Source organism: Lissotriton helveticus, chromosome 4_1, assembly GCF_964261635.1.
Source record: "Lissotriton helveticus chromosome 4_1, aLisHel1.1, whole genome shotgun sequence".
NCBI classification, from domain to species: domain Eukaryota; kingdom Metazoa; phylum Chordata; class Amphibia; order Caudata; family Salamandridae; genus Lissotriton; species Lissotriton helveticus.
The window spans coordinates 980,837,918-980,856,436 of record NC_136063.1 but is presented as its reverse complement, the minus strand read 5'-3'; the positions used below and the strand labels follow the sequence as shown (position 1 = coordinate 980,856,436).

The 18,519-nt window shown below is 43.8% G+C and overlaps 1 protein-coding gene across 3 annotated transcripts in view; it reads right to left on the bottom strand.

The window, feature by feature from the left end:
* MPPE1 (metallophosphoesterase 1) overlaps positions 1 to 18,519 on the bottom strand; it is a 766,027-nt gene that overhangs the window by 125,126 nt on the left and 622,382 nt on the right. For all 3 annotated transcript variants that reach the window (XM_078687603.1, XM_078687605.1, XM_078687604.1), the window contains 2 exons: positions 8,870 to 8,944; positions 8,645 to 8,767 (listed from right to left, as the gene is read on the bottom strand). In XM_078687603.1, coding sequence (XP_078543729.1) covers positions 8,645 to 8,767; positions 8,870 to 8,944 — 198 coding nt within the window. The remainder of the gene's footprint in view (positions 1 to 8,644; positions 8,768 to 8,869; positions 8,945 to 18,519) is intronic.

The window sequence follows — 18,519 nt, the reverse complement described above, 5'->3', positions numbered from 1 at the left end:
GGGTGTGGGTATTCTTGTTCGAACCTCCCTCCCCCTAGCTATCGATGAGGTGATTCATGATGACCGTGGGAGATATACTGTCCTGGTGGGTAGATATGAAGGCCGCACCCTATCTCTCTTCAATGTTTATGTTCCCCCGGGTTTGCAAGCCTCTACTTTTACTGACTTGGGCCGTGTTTTGTTAGATCTCCCTGATAGCACTCTCTTCATTGCCGGTGATTTTAATTCGGTGCTTTCTGGCCTTCACGATCGCCATCCCCCTAGAGATACCCCGCAGGCTCAGCAGTGGTTGGGTGGGTTTTTAGATACCTTTGGCCTTGTGGACTGCTGGCGACTGTTGCATCCTACTCAGCTCCAATACACCTTCCATTCTGGGGCCCATGGCAGTCTGTCCCGGCTGGATTATTTCCTGATGCCCGCAGCCCAATCATCGGCGGTTCGCGAGATCTTACATTTGCCGAGGGGTATTTCTGATCACTCGCCGCTCTGGCTTCGTTTTGAGGTTGGGGTAGAGGCGGCGGGCCGAGTGGCTCCCATTAACCCTTGGTATCTTTCCTCCCCTGGGACTCGTACCCTCTTGCTCAAGTCTATGGATGCATATTTCCTGGAAAATGAGGGGTCGGTCTCTTCGGCTGTGTCCCTGTGGGAAGCCTTTAAAACTGTGATCCGTGGTCAGGCCCTTTCCTTGATTGTTGAAGCTAAGAGGGCAGGGAGGAAGGAGGTGGTGGACCTTGAGGGGGAGATCTCTGCTTTGGAGGACGAGTTGGAATCTGGTGTCACGCCTGAGAAACTCCATGCCCTGGGTCTAAAACAGTTCGCATATAAATCTCTGGTCACTGACGCTGCAAAGGTGATGTTTCGTGAACAGCAGGGCAGACTGTACGATGTGGGTGACAAAGCGGGCAAACTCCTGGCGTGGTTGGACAAGAAAGAAAGAGTTAATCGTGTAGTGCCCGTGATTCAGTCTGCGAGTGGTGAGAATGTGATTGATCCGACCGCCATTGTTGATCGTTTCGCGGAATATTTCCGTGTGGTATATGCTCCCGTGTCTGTGAGGGATGTTGCTGACTCCCGCCTTCTTCTGCGTGATATCTCTTTGCCCTGTGTCACCGACTTGGACCGTATTGCTTTGGACTCCCCTTTTACGAATGATGAGATAGCCAATGCACTTCGATCGCTCCGTTCGGGCAAAGCACTGGGCCCGAACGGTTTGCCTATTGAGTTGTACAAATTACGCCCCGATAAGGTGGCGCCGTATCTCCGCGCCATGTTTCTAGAATCTCGTGAGCGGAACATACTTCCTTATGATCAGCGTCTGGCGACAATTGTCGTCATTCCCAAAGAGGGTAAACCGCGTGACCTCTGTTCCTCGTATAGGCCCATATCCCTATTAAATGTTGAACCTAAGGTGTTGGCTAAACTTTTGGCGACCCGTCTCCTTTCGGTTCTTGGGGAGTTGGTCCATCCGGATCAATCTGGCTTTATCCCGCATCGCAACACTGCTCTGAATTTACGTCGCCTTCACGGCGCGCTGGCGAGGGCGGGGCTTTTGACTGAACCGGCCATCTTGGCGTCCCTGGATGCCTCGATGGCCTTTGATACTGTGGAGTGGCCCTATTTATGGGCAACACTTGAGAAATTTGGATTCGGGTGCGAGTTTATTAGCTGGGTTAGGCTGTTGTACGCGGAACCTCTGGCGCAAGTTGTTGTGAACGGTAGAGTGTCGGCCCCCTTCTCCTTGGGCAGGGGTACCCGTCAGGGTTGCCCCTTGTCCCCTCTTTTGTTCGCGCTCGCTCTTGAACCGTTGGCGGCCTGGCTCCGTTGGGAACCGTCCCTTAAAGGTATTCGTTGGGCCCCGGACTTCGAAGACCGCATCTCGCTTTATGCGGACGACATCCTCTTGTATCTTACTTCTCCTCGCAAGTCTTTATCTGTTTTATTTGACGTTCTTGCGTCCTTTGGCGCGAACTCAGGTCTCGTCATCAACTGGTCTAAATCCTGTGTATACGTTTTATCTGGTATCTTGCCTCCGTTGCCGAGTAGACTTCCTCTTCAGGTGGTCCGGGATGGTTTCAGGTACTTGGGGGTTTTCGTTACCTTGGATCCGTCCCTTCGTTTTGATCGTAATCTCCTTCCCCCGTTGCTTAGGCTCCGTTTGGACGTTGCCCGCTGGCGCAAACTTCCCCTGTCTCCACTGGGTCGGGCGGCCCTGTTTAAGATGATGTCACTACCGCGGTTTCTCTACGCTCTCCAGAATTATTATGATCCTGTCCCCAAGACTTATTTTCGGGAGATTGAGAGCCTTCAGAGGCAACTTATTTGGGATGGGCGACCGCGCATTGCTCTCGCGAAACTTTCCATCCCGTGGTACGATGGGGGCATGGCGCTCCCCGATATTAAGAGATACTACTGGGCTTCCCATCTGTCCGCTATTAATCACGCTATGTTCTCTCCGGGTCGTAATCCGGCGTTTGAGATGGATAAACTTCAGCTTCCGGGAGGGGACTTTAATAGAGTGCTCTATTCTCGCTCCGCTGGACGCCATCTTGTGGGACCTACTTTGACTGCCTTGACAGTGTGGCGTGCTGCGAATGTGAGCCTGGGCTGGGAGGATCGCTTGACGTTGGCGACGCCGCTTTATGCTTCGGAACGTCTGGGCGGTCTTTGGTCTTCCAAAGGTTTTGACCGTTGGGACTTGATTGGGATCTCTAAAGTGGGGGATGTATATTCTAAGGGTTCTGTGCGCCCGTTTCAGGCCCTCCAGGCTGACTACGGCCTGAGTAGTCGGGAATTCTTTCGTTATTTACAGGTCAGGCACGCTTTGGTTTCGGTGTTTGCTCCTGGTGAGATTCCGCCTGATTCTTCCCCACTTGAGGACCGTATCCTTGACGAACATCTTCCTGATAGCACTATCTCCCTGATCTATAAAAAGTTGATTAACAATCGGACTGACTTATTGGCCCGACTTCGGGAACAGTGGCTGGGAGATGGGTTGGAACTTGATGACGAGGATTGGCAATCGGCCCTCTCCTCTCCGAAGGAGGTGGCTATACCGGCTCGACTCCGTCTGGTCCAATTGAAGATCCTTCATCGGGTGTACGTGACGGGACCGCGACTGATGGTGATGGGCTTTTCCTCCGATGGACTGTGTAAGCGTGGGTGTGGTTTGCGTGCTACTTTCCTGCATATTCTTTGGGAGTGCCCGATGGTGGCTGCTTATTGGGTAGCCGTGCTTGATCTGATGACTGTGGTGACGGGGATTTCCTTGCGACCGGAACCCCGTCGCTGTCTTTTGAATGTTTGGGAGCCCACGGACTATTCGGTGGCACAGACTAGATGGGCCACCCTGGGCTATATGATTGCGAAGCGAGATGTGGCGCAACTCTGGGGGGCCTCCAGGCCCCCTGCCCTCTCGCAATGGGAGGATAATATGGATTGGTCCATGTTCCGTGAGAAAACTGTCTATGTGGCCAGGGGTAGACCCAGGGCATGGGTGCAGGTGTGGGGTCAATGGAACGAACACCGTGGCGACATTTGTACTCCTCCCCTTGTGGACACTATCGAGGTTACCCTATCTCCTTAGGCTAGCGTTCCCGGAGACTTCATATGGGGACTGAGCTGGTGTCTCCGGCTCTTCCCCCCTTCTTCTTCCTGATCTCTGCCCCCCTCCCCCCCCCCCCCACTCCATACTCCTTAGTGCTTAGGTTATTACTACTGCACCTCCGCTGCTGTCCCCCCCTCGCGTCCCTTGGGCTGACCTTCAGTGACACACTCTCGCCTTTCTATATGTTTGTTCTTTTATATATATAAAACCTGTTTTGGTCCTGTATATAATGTGGAGTATTGCATTGTTGATTGACGGTTACCTCTGCGGGCATATGTGATATGTATCTACTCCTTTTTAGCGGCTGGCCCGTGTGGTTGTAGGCCCATCCTTGTACATTTCTGCTTGCTCAAATAAAGGTTTTTTAAAAAAAAAAAAAAATAAAAAAAAAAGAAAGATTGTGGTGGATTCTTAGTATGGAGAATCTGTCAAAATTAGCACAAGGAGAGGAGAAATGTTTCACCAAACAATGGGGTGATCTTTTGGACAACTTTAGCACAGGGTTCAAGGAGTTGGCATGCCCAAAGCATCTCAGAGCACTGAAACTCCTCCAACTCTCCAAAGTTAACAATTACTACACTACAATCCACCAGCTCCACTAAGACATACAGGGCCCGGACGTGGCAACCACTTGAACTTAAGAGTACCAAAACTTTGACGTTACTGCAACCTGATGTTGCAATAATCCTGAGGGGGCGGGGGCATGGATGACTTGAGGGAGTATTTATTCGGGGACTGTCTGTTGTTCATTGTAGAACTTGATTTCTATGCACATGATATACAATGGATGTTTGAACATGGCAATAAAAGGTTAATAAAAGCATATTCAAACCTAAATAATCATTTGCCTATTTAAAGATATTTTTCATGAAAGACTAAACTAACCAAGTAATATAAAAATACAGGAATCCTATGAATTACAAGTCAATAATAACATGTTAAGATGAACAAGTTACTTACCTCTGGTAACAATCTTTCTGGTAGATACCTGATCTAATCGGATGGACACCTACCATCATTTTTATCTGGACCTCATTTCTCTAAGATGGAAGATCGGCTCTATTGTTTGGACCCCAAAAGGGTACTATGTTTTTATATAGATCGTACCAAAGCACTTTAAGTGGACGATCAGCTCTGTTTAGGATTCTCCAGAACAAAGAAGGGCAAGGTACTGCAAAAAATAGACCACCTCCAAGTGAATTTTTCTCTGCAAGATAGATCTGCTACACACTGAATAACAAGCAGTCCCCAGAAAACTTACTGGATCATTTCACCTGAGCCAAAGCTGCTACCACTGCATTGGCACATAGATTGCCTGTCCGAGAGATTTATCAGGCTGCTACTCTGGCATTGATTCGTACATTCATGAATAACTACAGTTTTGTAGGACTTTTTGGTCTGAGCCTTTTCACAGACCAACAACCTGGTGGTTACTGCTATGGTATGTTTACAAAGGTGAGTAATCCACAGTTCGAAGTATCCATCAGAAGAACAAGTTACTTACCTTTGGTAACAATCTTTCTGGTGGAAACTCTAACAGCAGATTCCTCATTGACCCTCCCCGTTCTGTGAACTGGAATCATTTTCTGAATTTAGACAAGCTGAGGGTAGGGGCTGCCGAAATCAGCACCTGACAAATATAGTATTTTGAGTAGAGCATGTCAGTGCAAAGAACCAAGGAGCGCTTCCCTCTATACTCCTCACCAAGGAATACATTCCTATAAACGCATTAAATCATAAAGGTTCAGCTCTTTACAATGTAATCACACAACAATGTTCAAAGCAGTGAGCACACGAAGAGAGATCTAAAGTCCAATCATTTTTCTTTTTTGTTCAAAAGGCCGTTCTTGAGTTCAGAACAGAAGCAGACAACACTGATGATGGCTTTGGAGATATAAGCAAGGAAGGGAAAGAGAATTCCATGAACAGACAGGCTAATGCTGTGCAAATGTACTGTCTTTTCCTAATCATGTTTTATGAATTACATCACAGCAAAAAGAAAACTCCTCTACACATGATGACTGCCCAAGCAATCTATGACAAGTGATAAAGTAGAGAGCTAATCACTTCAATGAATAGGACTGGTGTATCAACAGGTTATAATGACAATGTATGGAGCAGGAATGTGTTAGTAGCTGATGCTGTAAAATCTTGTGAATCTGACAGCACACCATTTCCAAGTCACTTTACCAGGATAGGATTTACAATTGATGGTCTTGATAATTTTGAAGACAGCTCTCCTTTGTCTGGAACATCCAATACACATGATACTGCCATTATGCTTTTTCAAGACTGTACCAATAAAGTAAATTGTGGAAAACAAGCTGTGTCAGCTGTAGGGATAAACAAAAAAGCTGCAAACTTATTACCCAACTGCCTTGCTAATGTGTGCAAAATTATTACAAGTCATGACACGTCCCTATCTACCAGAATGTTTCAAAGTAGCAGAGGACTTGCATCTCCTTCTGCCTGACGCTGAGGTCGGCAAAGCTGATTGAACTGAATTTACCATATCGCTTATTTGGTGCGGACTGAAGGATGCAGAAAAGCCAGTTCCTCTCCGTTGGCTGGAATTTATGCTCTAATCTCCCAGAATACCGTCCCACTGAAGAAGATTGGGTTTTTACCAGTAATACCATCTCCAGTCACAAACTACGCAACAGTATACTCATCTCAAACACATTTCCAAAATGTGCGTGCTCAGCTTGAAGACCAGCCTATCCTGCCAATTTTTTACGATGAAGGTGTTTTCAGTATTGACACTGACATTTTTATGAGAAATCCAGTAGAATTTGATGATCTTTATCCAATGATGGGAGTTTTCCACAAGACAAAATTTGTGTTGCGGTGTGCAGGAAGTTATCTCTGTGGATGTGGCATAGACGATGCACTTATTGAGGTTGAAATCTTAGGATGCAAAACTGTCCAGTCAATTGAGCGGAACTCATTATGTTCCTTCAAGGTATGCTCATCATATCTGAGGCTACAGAAACATTGCGTTGGAATGCTTTCTGAAACAAGAATGACAAATTAGATTTTGCATATCTTAGCTCAGAAGTGAACAAAGCAAAGTGTGCACTTCATTATAAAAGACATAATGCGAAGCCAGGCAATGTTCAATACACTCAGTTCAAAATCAGAAAACCTGAAAAACAAGTTTATACAGATTGTCAAAGAATGTGATGAAAAACCAGAACTTTGCAAGAATAGGGGAAATGTTTTACACGTGATAGCTCTAGTGAAAAACTTGGTACATGATGATCGGGGAGGTGATTGGGAGCTGCATGTGAAGACTGTGGAGTCACTTATTACTGTGTTTCATGAATTTAATTGCATAAACTACCTGAGATATGGGTTCTGGTATTTAGAAAGAGTGAAGAAGCTAGAAGTGGAAAAACCATATTTCTATAGAAAATTCATCCAAAGACAGAGAGGGAAGGTTCAAGGCTGTGGATTCAGATATGAAACTTGAACAGACGATCCAGAGATCACAGAAAAGCTCCAAAGGAATTGTTGTCAGACAAGTAAAAATCAATATGTTGTTCAACGGCAGCTAGTTTCCCATATAGTCCTTTGTTTATTTGCAATGTTTTCAGGGAGATGACAAATTCAAAATTAATGAACAATTGTGAAGTTGTTCCTCACCACGAACTTGTGGGAAAGAGAGGAGAACGTTTTAATATACATGTTGACAGCCTTCTTCGTTTCATGCAGCAGTAAGGAAACCCTTTTGAAATGACTAAGCCTTTGTGACTATACAACTTTGTGACTAAACAATATGTGGATAACAATATAAAGAGACGTTTACTAGATGTCCTGGAACATGGATCGAAACTATACACAGAACTGAAGCAAGAGAGATATGTATTGAAAGAGGAAAAGCTGTTTGACATAATCACTAAAGCTAAACTTCCACGTTTTAATTGCTATAGTAAGAGTTTCGTCTAACCAGCCACTGCAAAACAAGTTAAAAAAAACAACTATTGCAAGAGCATAAAGAGATGGATGTTGCAAAAGAAAGGAGTGGATTTATCAAGGATATTCTGGCGCATGATCTTATTCCAACAAACGCATTATTTGATGGAGATGCTGCTACAAAACCCGGAGAACTACAAACTCTTACAGGAGCTAAAAAATAACCTTTCCCCTGAAGAATTTCTATTAGAAAGGGTGTCCTCATTAAAAACTGTTGTTGTTGTGGATTATATTGGATTAAGGTATAACATATAGAGGTGATCTTCCCTATAAACCTTAATCAGGAGATATGTGTATATACATACCCATATATGTTTTTTTGTGTGCCCATGCCGGGCTAAATTCCGCTATCGGCAGGGCCAGCAGTCGCATGTATAGAATCTCACTTTGGGTTTTTGGGTTCAGCGCCCCTGGGAGGTATGGCTGGTGGTGGTAAGGGGAAGAAAGGAAGGTAGGATGCACAAGATAGTGTAGGAATCGGTATGATCCCTTTTTGGATTTTCTTTTTTTAATAGGTGGTTTTAACTACTGTGTTTCGTTATGTGAACACCATCTCTCAGATAATCACTAATCACGACTATATAGCGCTCTCAGCAATGAGCAGTGTCCAAAAGACATGTAGCATTTTTATGAGGGTCTTTACCATAACTGAATGAATTACTATTACAAATGTAGCAGCAGTGGAAGAGAATGTCCAGCTCAATGTCCTTCCCACAAGTGTGGCAAATAAAAAGAGCAACAAATAAGGTGTAGTGTGCTGTCAGAGACAGCACCCCTGCTGCAAGGAGGTTCACCCAGATACACTGCCGAAGCAGAAACTCATACAATATTCGATACGTTTCTGGAGCACAAACCAAATTTTAGTCAATCCAATCAGAACCTAATTTGATGGCAATAAAGACTGATTTATTGACCATGTTCTTGTAATTGTAAAGCATGACAAACAAGGTGTTCATAGTCTATATGTAGTACAAATACATTCAATAGCAGACACAAATGCAGAATGTTCAATACAGCCAACACATGTTTCGTCTTGAATAACACTTCCTGACCCACTATGCCTACCCTTTGTGACGCCTCCTGAGAAAGAACATCATACTTTTCTTTGAACTCAATGTTCTTTTCTTCTGGTGTAGCAGAGTCTTCCCCAGAACAATCAGAGTCACTTCTTCGATACAGAGGATAATGCTAATAAAGATTGAAACAACAGATCAGTGTTCTAACCGAAAAGCCTAGACTTCTGCTCATGTGTGACTTGAACATACTTAGATATGCATGCCCCATTCTCACCTGCAGAAGTATTGGCGCAGACGGGGGAACCTTTGCAGCTTTCTTGCATTCTGTGGTTGTACCCTGAAGGTTGCGCTGAAAAAATTAAGCAATTTTGTGAGCCTTACTGTTCTAGCAAATATTTATTTTGTTTGAACACTCTCTGAGTAGCTTCTTCAAGCTTCATCATTCGTCATCAATAAGTAACAACATCACTAACGAGAAAGGGCAACTACCCTTCAGACCTGGGAATACGGTCATTCAGTAGTACTAATGTTAACTGTGTTTCTTGGGTATGTATATTCTACAGTGCGGCAGATTCCATTGTGTGTTAGGATGATGCATCAGTAGGTAAGCGCTGATGTACAAAGTGATGCTGCATAGGGTGAGCCATGGATTACATTTTTTTTTCCTGTTATACCTAGGCCTTCGTTATCAAACTATTTCTAAAACTCATGCCTGGATCTGCACAAAATGGGTCCTTTCTCTCATGACAGCTAAAGACTCGTGTGCACATTCAGGCAAGAGCAATATTCTGCTGCCAACACCTCATTCATTCATCTCTCTGTGTATTTTTTAGGTCTTTTGTTACACCCACTTCTTTGTTACGTTTTACATCAATCTTCTGCACCTGCTTTATAATGCTTCCTTGTTACATAAAATCTGGCTGCACCGGGCTTCAATACATTTGAGTCTACTGTGAAATGTTTTTGAGGAGTAGTTTACACACTGGCATGCAATGTGGACATGGAAAGATTGTCACATGGAACCATATTTTAGGAGGGGAACGTCCTTTACAACGGAACTTTTACAACGAAGTACCGTTACGACACAGGTTTAACAACGAAAGTCATTACAACGACTTTCGCTGGAAGGCGCTCTAGGATAGGTAATAGTTTAATTTACTATCCATCACCTTCCCTACTATCCACGGGGACCGGAGTTGGAATAGTAAATTAAACTATTCACTATCCAGCGTCCCCCAACGCAAGTCGTTGTAACGACTTGCGTTGTAAAACCTGCGTCGTAACGGTACGCGTTGTAAAAGCACGCATTGTACCGTCATACATCCTTTTAGGAGCACCTACAGAAGGTTAACTTACTGAACATAATATAAATAGCCCTCTGAAACGTTTGAGCAACAACTTGAAAATATTAACCAGCACGTCACTCGCTTACCATTCATCAACAAGATAATTGAAAAAGAAGTCTATGTTCATATTTAGGATTACATAAATGCTATCTCCTGCACGACTACCAGTCTAGTGTCAGATAACGTTGCAGCACAGAGACCACTCCTGATACATCATTGACATTTCCCTCCTGAAAAAAGATTAAGATGACCCCTGGCTCTAGATATCTGTAGACCACTCAGCTGCCTTTGAAAGTCAACCATCCCACCCTTGTATGCACTCTGGGTTCTTGAAGGAGATTCACCGGCAATGTCCTTCGCTGTTTCTCCTCCTACCTTTCCAACTGATGAGTACCTCCAGGTACCAAAAGATCCCAGTCACCTGCAAAGTTCCCCCAGGATTCCTTACAGTCCCTGTCATCTTCAACCTCCATATGGAGCCCCTTGGTCTTTACTTGCAGTCTCCTCTGCTTCAAACATCCAACGCCTCAAACACTGCCTGCACATGATCCAGACCTGGATGTCCACTGCCTACCTGAAGCTAAACCCAATGAAGACAGAATTCCTGTTATTTGCCAAGAACAATAAACAGTACAAACCTGGCTTTATAACATGAACCCTCACGGCTTAGAACCCCAACTTTCACTGAATGCCAACTTTCTTGGATTCACCCTGGCCACCCACTTCACAGACAAGCAAACACTGCCAAAAAACAAATACAGCCTTGTAACAGTTTTCTCTTCTAGAAAAAGTGAAACGCGCACTCAGGTTTATCTCAGAGGCAGAGTGTAAAGCATTTGTGAACCCATACAGAGTGTGTTCGGAGAAGTCCTGGGATCCCAATACTGGATAGCATTGCCCAATTTAGAACACAAAAATTATTTTCGGAGGAGGGTTACTCGAGGCACAGAACCTCTTAGGCCTCAAAGGGAATTCATGCAAATGCTTTTTTTTTTTTTTTAAACCTTTATTGAATTGTTCAATATACTACATGCGCAGGCCTACAACCGCAGGGGCCGGCCGCAAACTCAGGAAATAGAGTCAGGAGACATGTAAATATGTACGACCAAGTGATGTCGGCGATTCAAATACAGTATGCGATTGTATGTGCCACAAAGCGAAAGGATATCAAAGGTTTCATTTTTTAAGTTATGAAGAAGCAGTAGTGGCTGCATTATCAACGGCGTAACACCAAACACTAAAATTAAGAGGTGATGGGGGGGGGGGGGTGTGTGCCCCGCAATGCAATCAGGACCAGGTGATGAACAATAGAGCATTAGACACCCTACGGCCACCGAGGCAAACTAAGAGTAAAAGTCAATACAATGGCAAGCGATTTAGCAAGAGCATCATCCCGAAAACCCACCCTCCGGAGACAGTGAGGTATAAGCAAGTACAGACGCCAGATGGAGAAAGAAGTGAGATAAGGAGATACAGCCAACCCTACTGAAGAAAGGGAAGCCCACCAAAAGAGGAAAAGAGGAATGAGACCATAGAACAAAACAAACTAAAATAACAAACCCCCCAGCACCCGCCACCCTGCACCCCTGTGCAAATGCTTTTTTGAGTGGTTACTCCTCCATTGTATTTGAGAAAGATAAACAGAAGGAAATAATTTGAGTGCTCTTTTTTGCAAACAACTTGATGTGTTTATTTTCAATAAAGCTTCATGAGAAAACCTTTTTTTAAATTGATTCAAAAACTCAGGGTTAATCCCGTATCGCTCTCTCGACCTTAAGTACTAAAATAAACATCTGCACAAGAAATGGTGTAAGCTGATTGATACGCTTTGTTTGAGACTATTTATCTTCAAATGTCACACAATTTCATGATACTAGAAGCCTTGAAAAAGTCCTGGTTGACTGGGCCTAACGGGCTGACATCCTCTGTCCAATGAGTTTTTGAATCAATTGCAAAAAAGTTTTTTCACAAAGCTTTATTGAAAATAAACACATCAAGATGTTTGCAAAAAACAGGACTCAAATTATTTCCTTCTGTTTATCTTTCTCAAATACAATGGAGGAGTAACAACTCAAAAAATCGTTTCCATACAGAGTGTGTATTTGCACATAACGAACAGTAATACAGTGAAAACACTACAAAAGGACACCACACCAGTTTTAGAAAAATAACCAATATTTTATATGTGCAGCCAAGACCAAAAAATATACAAAAACGACCATACAGTTCTCAGCAATCTCAATATTCAAAAATAGACTTAAAATACAGTTTGTTGAAGTCAATAGCTCTGTCTGCGGCTATCATGACGTCTTGAACAACAAATCAAAACAGTTCTGGCTGACCGTGGCATCGCGGGCCAGCTACGGTGTCGGGTAGACCTGCAAAACAGTACCTTTTAGAAATGCAGGGTGTCGGCGACCTCTCAATAAGCCCCAAAGAGCCGGCATCAGCAGATGTCGGTTCCGGAGGTCGGTGCAGGAGTCGTCTGGCCCTTGATGTCACACGCATTGCAGATCGAACTCCTTGCAGTTGAAGTCCGGAGCGCCGGCAGTCGTCAGGGCTGCAGTGCGAAGTGCAGCGTGTGGTGCACTCATTTCTCGGTGTAGGCTGAGGCTCAGTGACGGCCATCCAGCGGCGTCAGTGAGACCAGGGCTGCGGTGCGAAGTGATTTGGTGCTAGTCGTGGTGCTGGCAGGTCCCAGTGCAAGCAGCGTCATTTTCACTATAGTACTGTCCGTTTTGTACAAATGCTTTACACACTGCCTCTGAGATAACCCTGACTGCTCGTGTCAAGCTACCAAGGGGGGGTAGGCAGGGGTTATTTCAGGAGTGTAACTCCCTTACCCTGACAAGGAAGAAGAGTCCCTACGTGGACAAAGGTGCAAACCATTGCCAACTAGAGACCCCCATTTCTAACAAGCCCACATACCCTTCCATTGAGATGGTGATAATGCCCTGTTCCATGCCCTTCAATACTCCACACTGGCATCCTTTAGATTCAGCCTACATGCCACAGCAAGTCTCATCCAGAGCCTGAAGAAATATGATCACATCACCCACATAATGTTGGAGCACCATTGGCTCCCCTTGCTGGCCCTTGTTATCTTCAAAACCAACTTCATAATTTGCAAAGCCATCACTACCAGCATTCCTTCTTATCTTGCAGGCAAGCTCACAATTTCTGGTGGTATTAAGCAGACCTGCAGCCAGATACCAGTAAACTGCAGACTGAGAGTGTAAAGACTAAAGAACAAGGTAGCATGTCTTTTCCATCTATACACACAGCAAATGAACAACATCCCTGTATCCATCAAAACTGTCCAAACACTGCTTCAATAAAGGATAGAGGTGAAGACGCACCTCTTTTTTTTAGAATACTACATCACACTGCAAAAACAGTCCACAAACCATCTACATTGCTTATCACGCTGGTCTTTGACCCTGTACAGCACACCACTGCCCTTGGCTAGAAATGTGCGGTAGAAATCCCACATACATATATGCACCTTAGAATAGTTCAGCAAAACAAAACTCTGTACTAATTTACCCTTCATTGTGGTGGCAGAACACAGATGTAGAATTGAAACAATTATTGCTGCCAAAAAAAAAAAAAATGGTGACGGAACGAATGCTTGAATTAATCTCAGCCACTGGCGATCGCTCTGGGCCATATTCCAGACCACTATTTTTCACCCACTGTGCCATTCTAGACAGAGACCCATCATTTTCCAAATCAGTCTTGGGCCTGCTCCAAAAAGAACAGTCCAGCATAAAGTGCCAGGCCAGGACCTCTTCTGATGGGATTGGTCACACACAATGCGAAAACCTTGTCTAAGTGTCTTTACTGACCAAATGGGGTCCAATCGGTAACATAATTTCAGGATAAGGAAACCTCAACCACTCTTTTGTGGCATGCTTTATCATTGATAATCTTAACCCATCCTGGTAAGTTCATACTACCATGACGGACACAACCTTTATTCTGAGGGAGTCCTTAACATATATATTTACTGGATAAATACAGGGAGACAGTATGATACAATTACCTCTGAGTTAAACCGAAATACATTTATTTACAAAGCAGGTACCCTAGGTAAGATTAAAAATTAGAAGTGGTGGATGTTCATGAGTTCCATGACTCCTATCTACTACCTAGTGCCAACATGTTTTGCCCATCTTCAATGCCCTTAGCGGTCACAGGACTTCATCAGGGCTGTATTAAATCCCTACATGGCCAGCATTTGCATTCACGTACTCAGGGCCCCAATAGGGGAACACTGTCATACCTTAATCCTTTGAAGGTAGTAAATTACACAAGCTATGTGAATAAAACTAAATTAATCAGTTTAAGATTCTGTCGGCACCACTGACATGAGCAAGAAAAAACAAACACGTTTCCAAAAAGATAAACTATTATGTCACTACAAAACCATACAGCATAAGTGGAGGAAATGGGTGTACCTTCTTTCCAGCACTCAACTTATCCTTACTCATAGTCAAAATAACTTCCAGGTCATAAAGAAGGAGGCAATCTCTTCCATCACACTCTTATCTATGAAAGATAATGTTTACACATACATGTGACAAAACATATGTTTTTCACTTGCACATCCTTCGTAATTGTTTATTACAGGCAAATCATGCAAATTCTTTCTTTTAAACATGCAGTTCATCAAATGTGGCAAAAGGTTGATATTCTAATGGGTTAGTAATGTATTTACTCAAACAAACATAGTGGTACTGTTGAACCTTGCCCTTTTTGCAGGGTTATCCCCAAACGTTTTGCCTTTTTCCTCCTATTTTTTCTGACCTGTTTTTGTTGGCATTAGGACTCTGGGCACTTTACCACTGCTAACCAGTCCTAAAGTACATATACTCTCTGTCTAAATTGTATTGGGGATAGGTTTATCCTTGATTGGCATATTGGTTTTACTAGTAAGTCCCTAGTAAAGTGCACTAGAGGTGCCCAAGGGCTGTAAATCAAATACTACAAGTGGGCCTGCAGCACTGATTGCGCCAACCACATGAGTAGCCCTGCAAACATTTCTCAGAGCTGCCACTGCAGTGTCTGTGAGTGCAGCCATTTCGACATGGCAAGTGCACCCATTTGCCAGGCCCAACCATTCCCTTTTATTACATGTAAGGCACCCCAAGTAGGACCAAAGTAGCCCTGTCGGCAGGGTACAATGTATTTAAAAGGTAGGACATGTACTGGTGTGTTTCACATGTCCTAAGGGTGCAATGTATTTGAAAGGTAGGACATGTACTGGCGTGTATTACATGTCCTAATAGCGAAATACTGCTAATTTTGTTTTTCGCTATTGTAAGGACTATCTCTCCCACAGGGTAACATGGGGATTGACTTGAAATATCTTTTAATCGTAATTTCTCATTAGTAGCAGATAGAGAATTGGAGTTTGGGGTCTTGGAACTCTAAATTTGAAAACACACCTTTTGGTAAAGTTGATTTTTAATCCGCATGTTTGCAAATACCACTTTGAGAAACTGGGCATTTTCTGGCTTAACCATTCCATACCTCTGCCTGTCTGTAGAATACATGTCTGGGTTGGCTGACAATTGGGCTCTTGTGCATTCAGTCTAGGCAGTCACAAAAAGGGAGCTGGGGTGTACCATGCATATCATGATGGTCCATCGCCAGGCAGATGAGTCATCCTGAGCTACAGTGGTGGCAGGAGTTGTCACTGACGCCTGAATAGGGCTGTGCCTGTCCTCACACAAAGCTGTCTCCACCCCCCTATAGTGTGTCTGGAGCTAAGCCAGGGAAAGACAGGCTTTTGTCCACTACAAAGACTTTCCTTTTAAGTTTGCCTACTTCAAAGGCAGAAAGGGGTAAAAGTATTGCACCTCAGGCACCCCAAAATCATTCTGGACTAAGGACATTCTGCCAGGAAGAAGAGCTGGATGCTGTAGGAGGGACTGTCACTCTGACTGCTGCTATGCTGTGCTGGCCTGATACTTGCTGCCTCTGTCCTGGGAGTAAAAGGACTGGAGTTTGCTTTTAAGGCTCTTCAATGGCTTGTGTGTGCTTGGCTCCTGTTAAGAAGTCTCAGGGCCATCAAAGACTTCACCTGCATCTTGTTAACAGCACCTGGACTTCTCTGCTGGGAGTCCTGATTGCCAAGTGGTGCCAACTCCAATTCTTGGGCCCTTGGAATTGTGTGGCTGGTGTGACAACTCAAGAAAAGCAACATTGACGTGGTCAGTGACGCCACTACCTGCACGGAGCCGGGGCACCACTCGTGAATAGCACAATGCACCGCTCAGACTTACACCACAGCCCTGGTGTTGCCAACAGCAACGTGTCAACGTCGACTTCGTCTGCGAGGCTGCCTTCTGCACCGGAGCTGAGAGCACCGCTCGTAAAGTGCAGGAGGCACCACTCCGACTTGGACCGTAGCACTGACATTCCCCAACAACAGCGTTTTCCTACAACGCTGCGCCGCGTCCCCCACCAGTGCCGAGGGCACCGCTCGTGAAGAGCATGACGCACCCCCGACTTACACTGCAGCTGACGCTGGTCGACGCCAGCGCCTCAACAGCATCATTACGGAGTCGATAACTGACTTGGGAGACCTTCCGAAAGCCACACCACACTGTCATAAGGAACCGATGCCTCGCCGCCAACAGCGCATCACCTCCCCTGCGCTGTAGTAAGGAACAGGCGCCACACTGGCACAGACGAGTCACCTTCCCGATGCAGTGCAACATCTTTGTTTTAATTGTTTTCAAGGTACTGTTACTGAGAGTCCGTGTGACTCCGTAGCTGGCCCATGCTTCTCGCAGTCGGTACCATGAACAGCCTTCCTTCATAAAATCACTAAAAACCTGGCTGTTCTCTAACTAAGTTTCTCGTCCCTGTTATTTACGGCAATCTACCGCACATCGCCTAGACGCCCTCTGCCATTCGTGCGCTATATCCATTTCAAAATCAATCAAATATAAGTAGCCTTGGAGCATACTTGAAAATCTGTTATGAATCAACACTTAGTACAATTGTGTGGGGGGGGCAATAAGTGACTCTAGAAATTCTACAGCACATGAATACATTATATTAGCTATAACCACTTTTAAGACAGAGGAACTCTGGGCTTTATCCCTTACTCAAATTCTATTGAATAGAGTCATTAATGGAATTGGAAAAAATGTTTCATCTTTATTGGATAGAGAGGTGTTAGCAAATAAAGGCCATGCATGAATGGTCATCGCTACATATGGCTGTTTAAAATTTCAGAACTGCCTGGGGGGCCTCAATGGACTAAATTCCACACTAAAGCTTTTGCGATTCCAACTCGGAAACTTCCAATTTTCTTGAATTCACCAGCTTGGAAGAGACAAACTAAAGAAATGTCATGCCATCTCTGTAATTATTATAGAGACGCCATTTGTCATATTGGCTGATGCTGCCAAGCCCTAATGGAAGAGCGTAAAAGTTTGTTGACACAATTTTTTAACCAGAATATTATACGCGCATGTCGGCAAGAAATTATAGCTTTTCTTCAAGGCAAAGGCCTGATATTTTCTGGATTAAACAAAAAATATATGTCCATTGCTGAGAGGAAACTTGCAAAGTGCGATCTGTAATAGACTTTGACAGGAACACAAGGAGACTTTATGAGGCATAGCAACAATGAGTTAGATTTTACTTTGCACAACGGGCTCTTCTGATGTATGATTAAATAGTATGGTTTTAACTATGACCAACATATAGTATGAAGATTAGAAAGGATTCTATCAAAGGAACGTTGCACTTTAATAATTATCTTGCATAAACTAAATTATTGTCTAACCAACAACAGTATCAGTAGCATACTCTAGGCGCAATGGTATTAAACATGGGCAACAAGGCTTATGATTTGCAGAAACTGTAGATTGTTGCCCTTACAATTCGCTTTGGCATACGATTGCATGCTCTAATTATGTTGGTTTTATTTATGATTATTATTTAGTATCAGAATGAGAGAGAATTCCATCAAGGCACGCTGCACTTTATTGACCATTCTGCAGTAAATAGGAAATCTTGGGCATAAAGGGTCTAAATGAGCACAATAAGATCTGTGAAATGTAATAACTGTAGATCGGTGCCCTTATAACTAGTTCTTATCTTAAAACTTTGACTATATCATGAAGGTTTTAACTTTTTTTTAAGATGGTTTTTAAAATGCTGTTTATTCACGATGCGTTACATGGTGATTTGTGCCATATTGTAAGTGTTAATTAAATGAACAATAAAGTATTCATTCATTCAAGTAAAATAAAGATGTATTTCTTGGTGTACTGTCTGTATTTTTTAAAACTGTCAAGCTGTTTTTTCAGACAAAATTATTGTTTTTCTGAATTACATATAAATCTCATGCATGAATGGTAATTCACTCATAATTTAGGAGGTTTCGCATGGTTTCCGGTTCCTCGTTGGTACAAAAGGGCAGTTACAGCTAACATTTTGCATTGCATTAGTAGTAATTCTGTCTCAAGCTTTAGCGCGTATTATTTGTGTAATCTGTCAGGAGTGAGTGGTAAACTCTACATAATTTAGCAGCAGCATTCGTGTAAAAGACTTG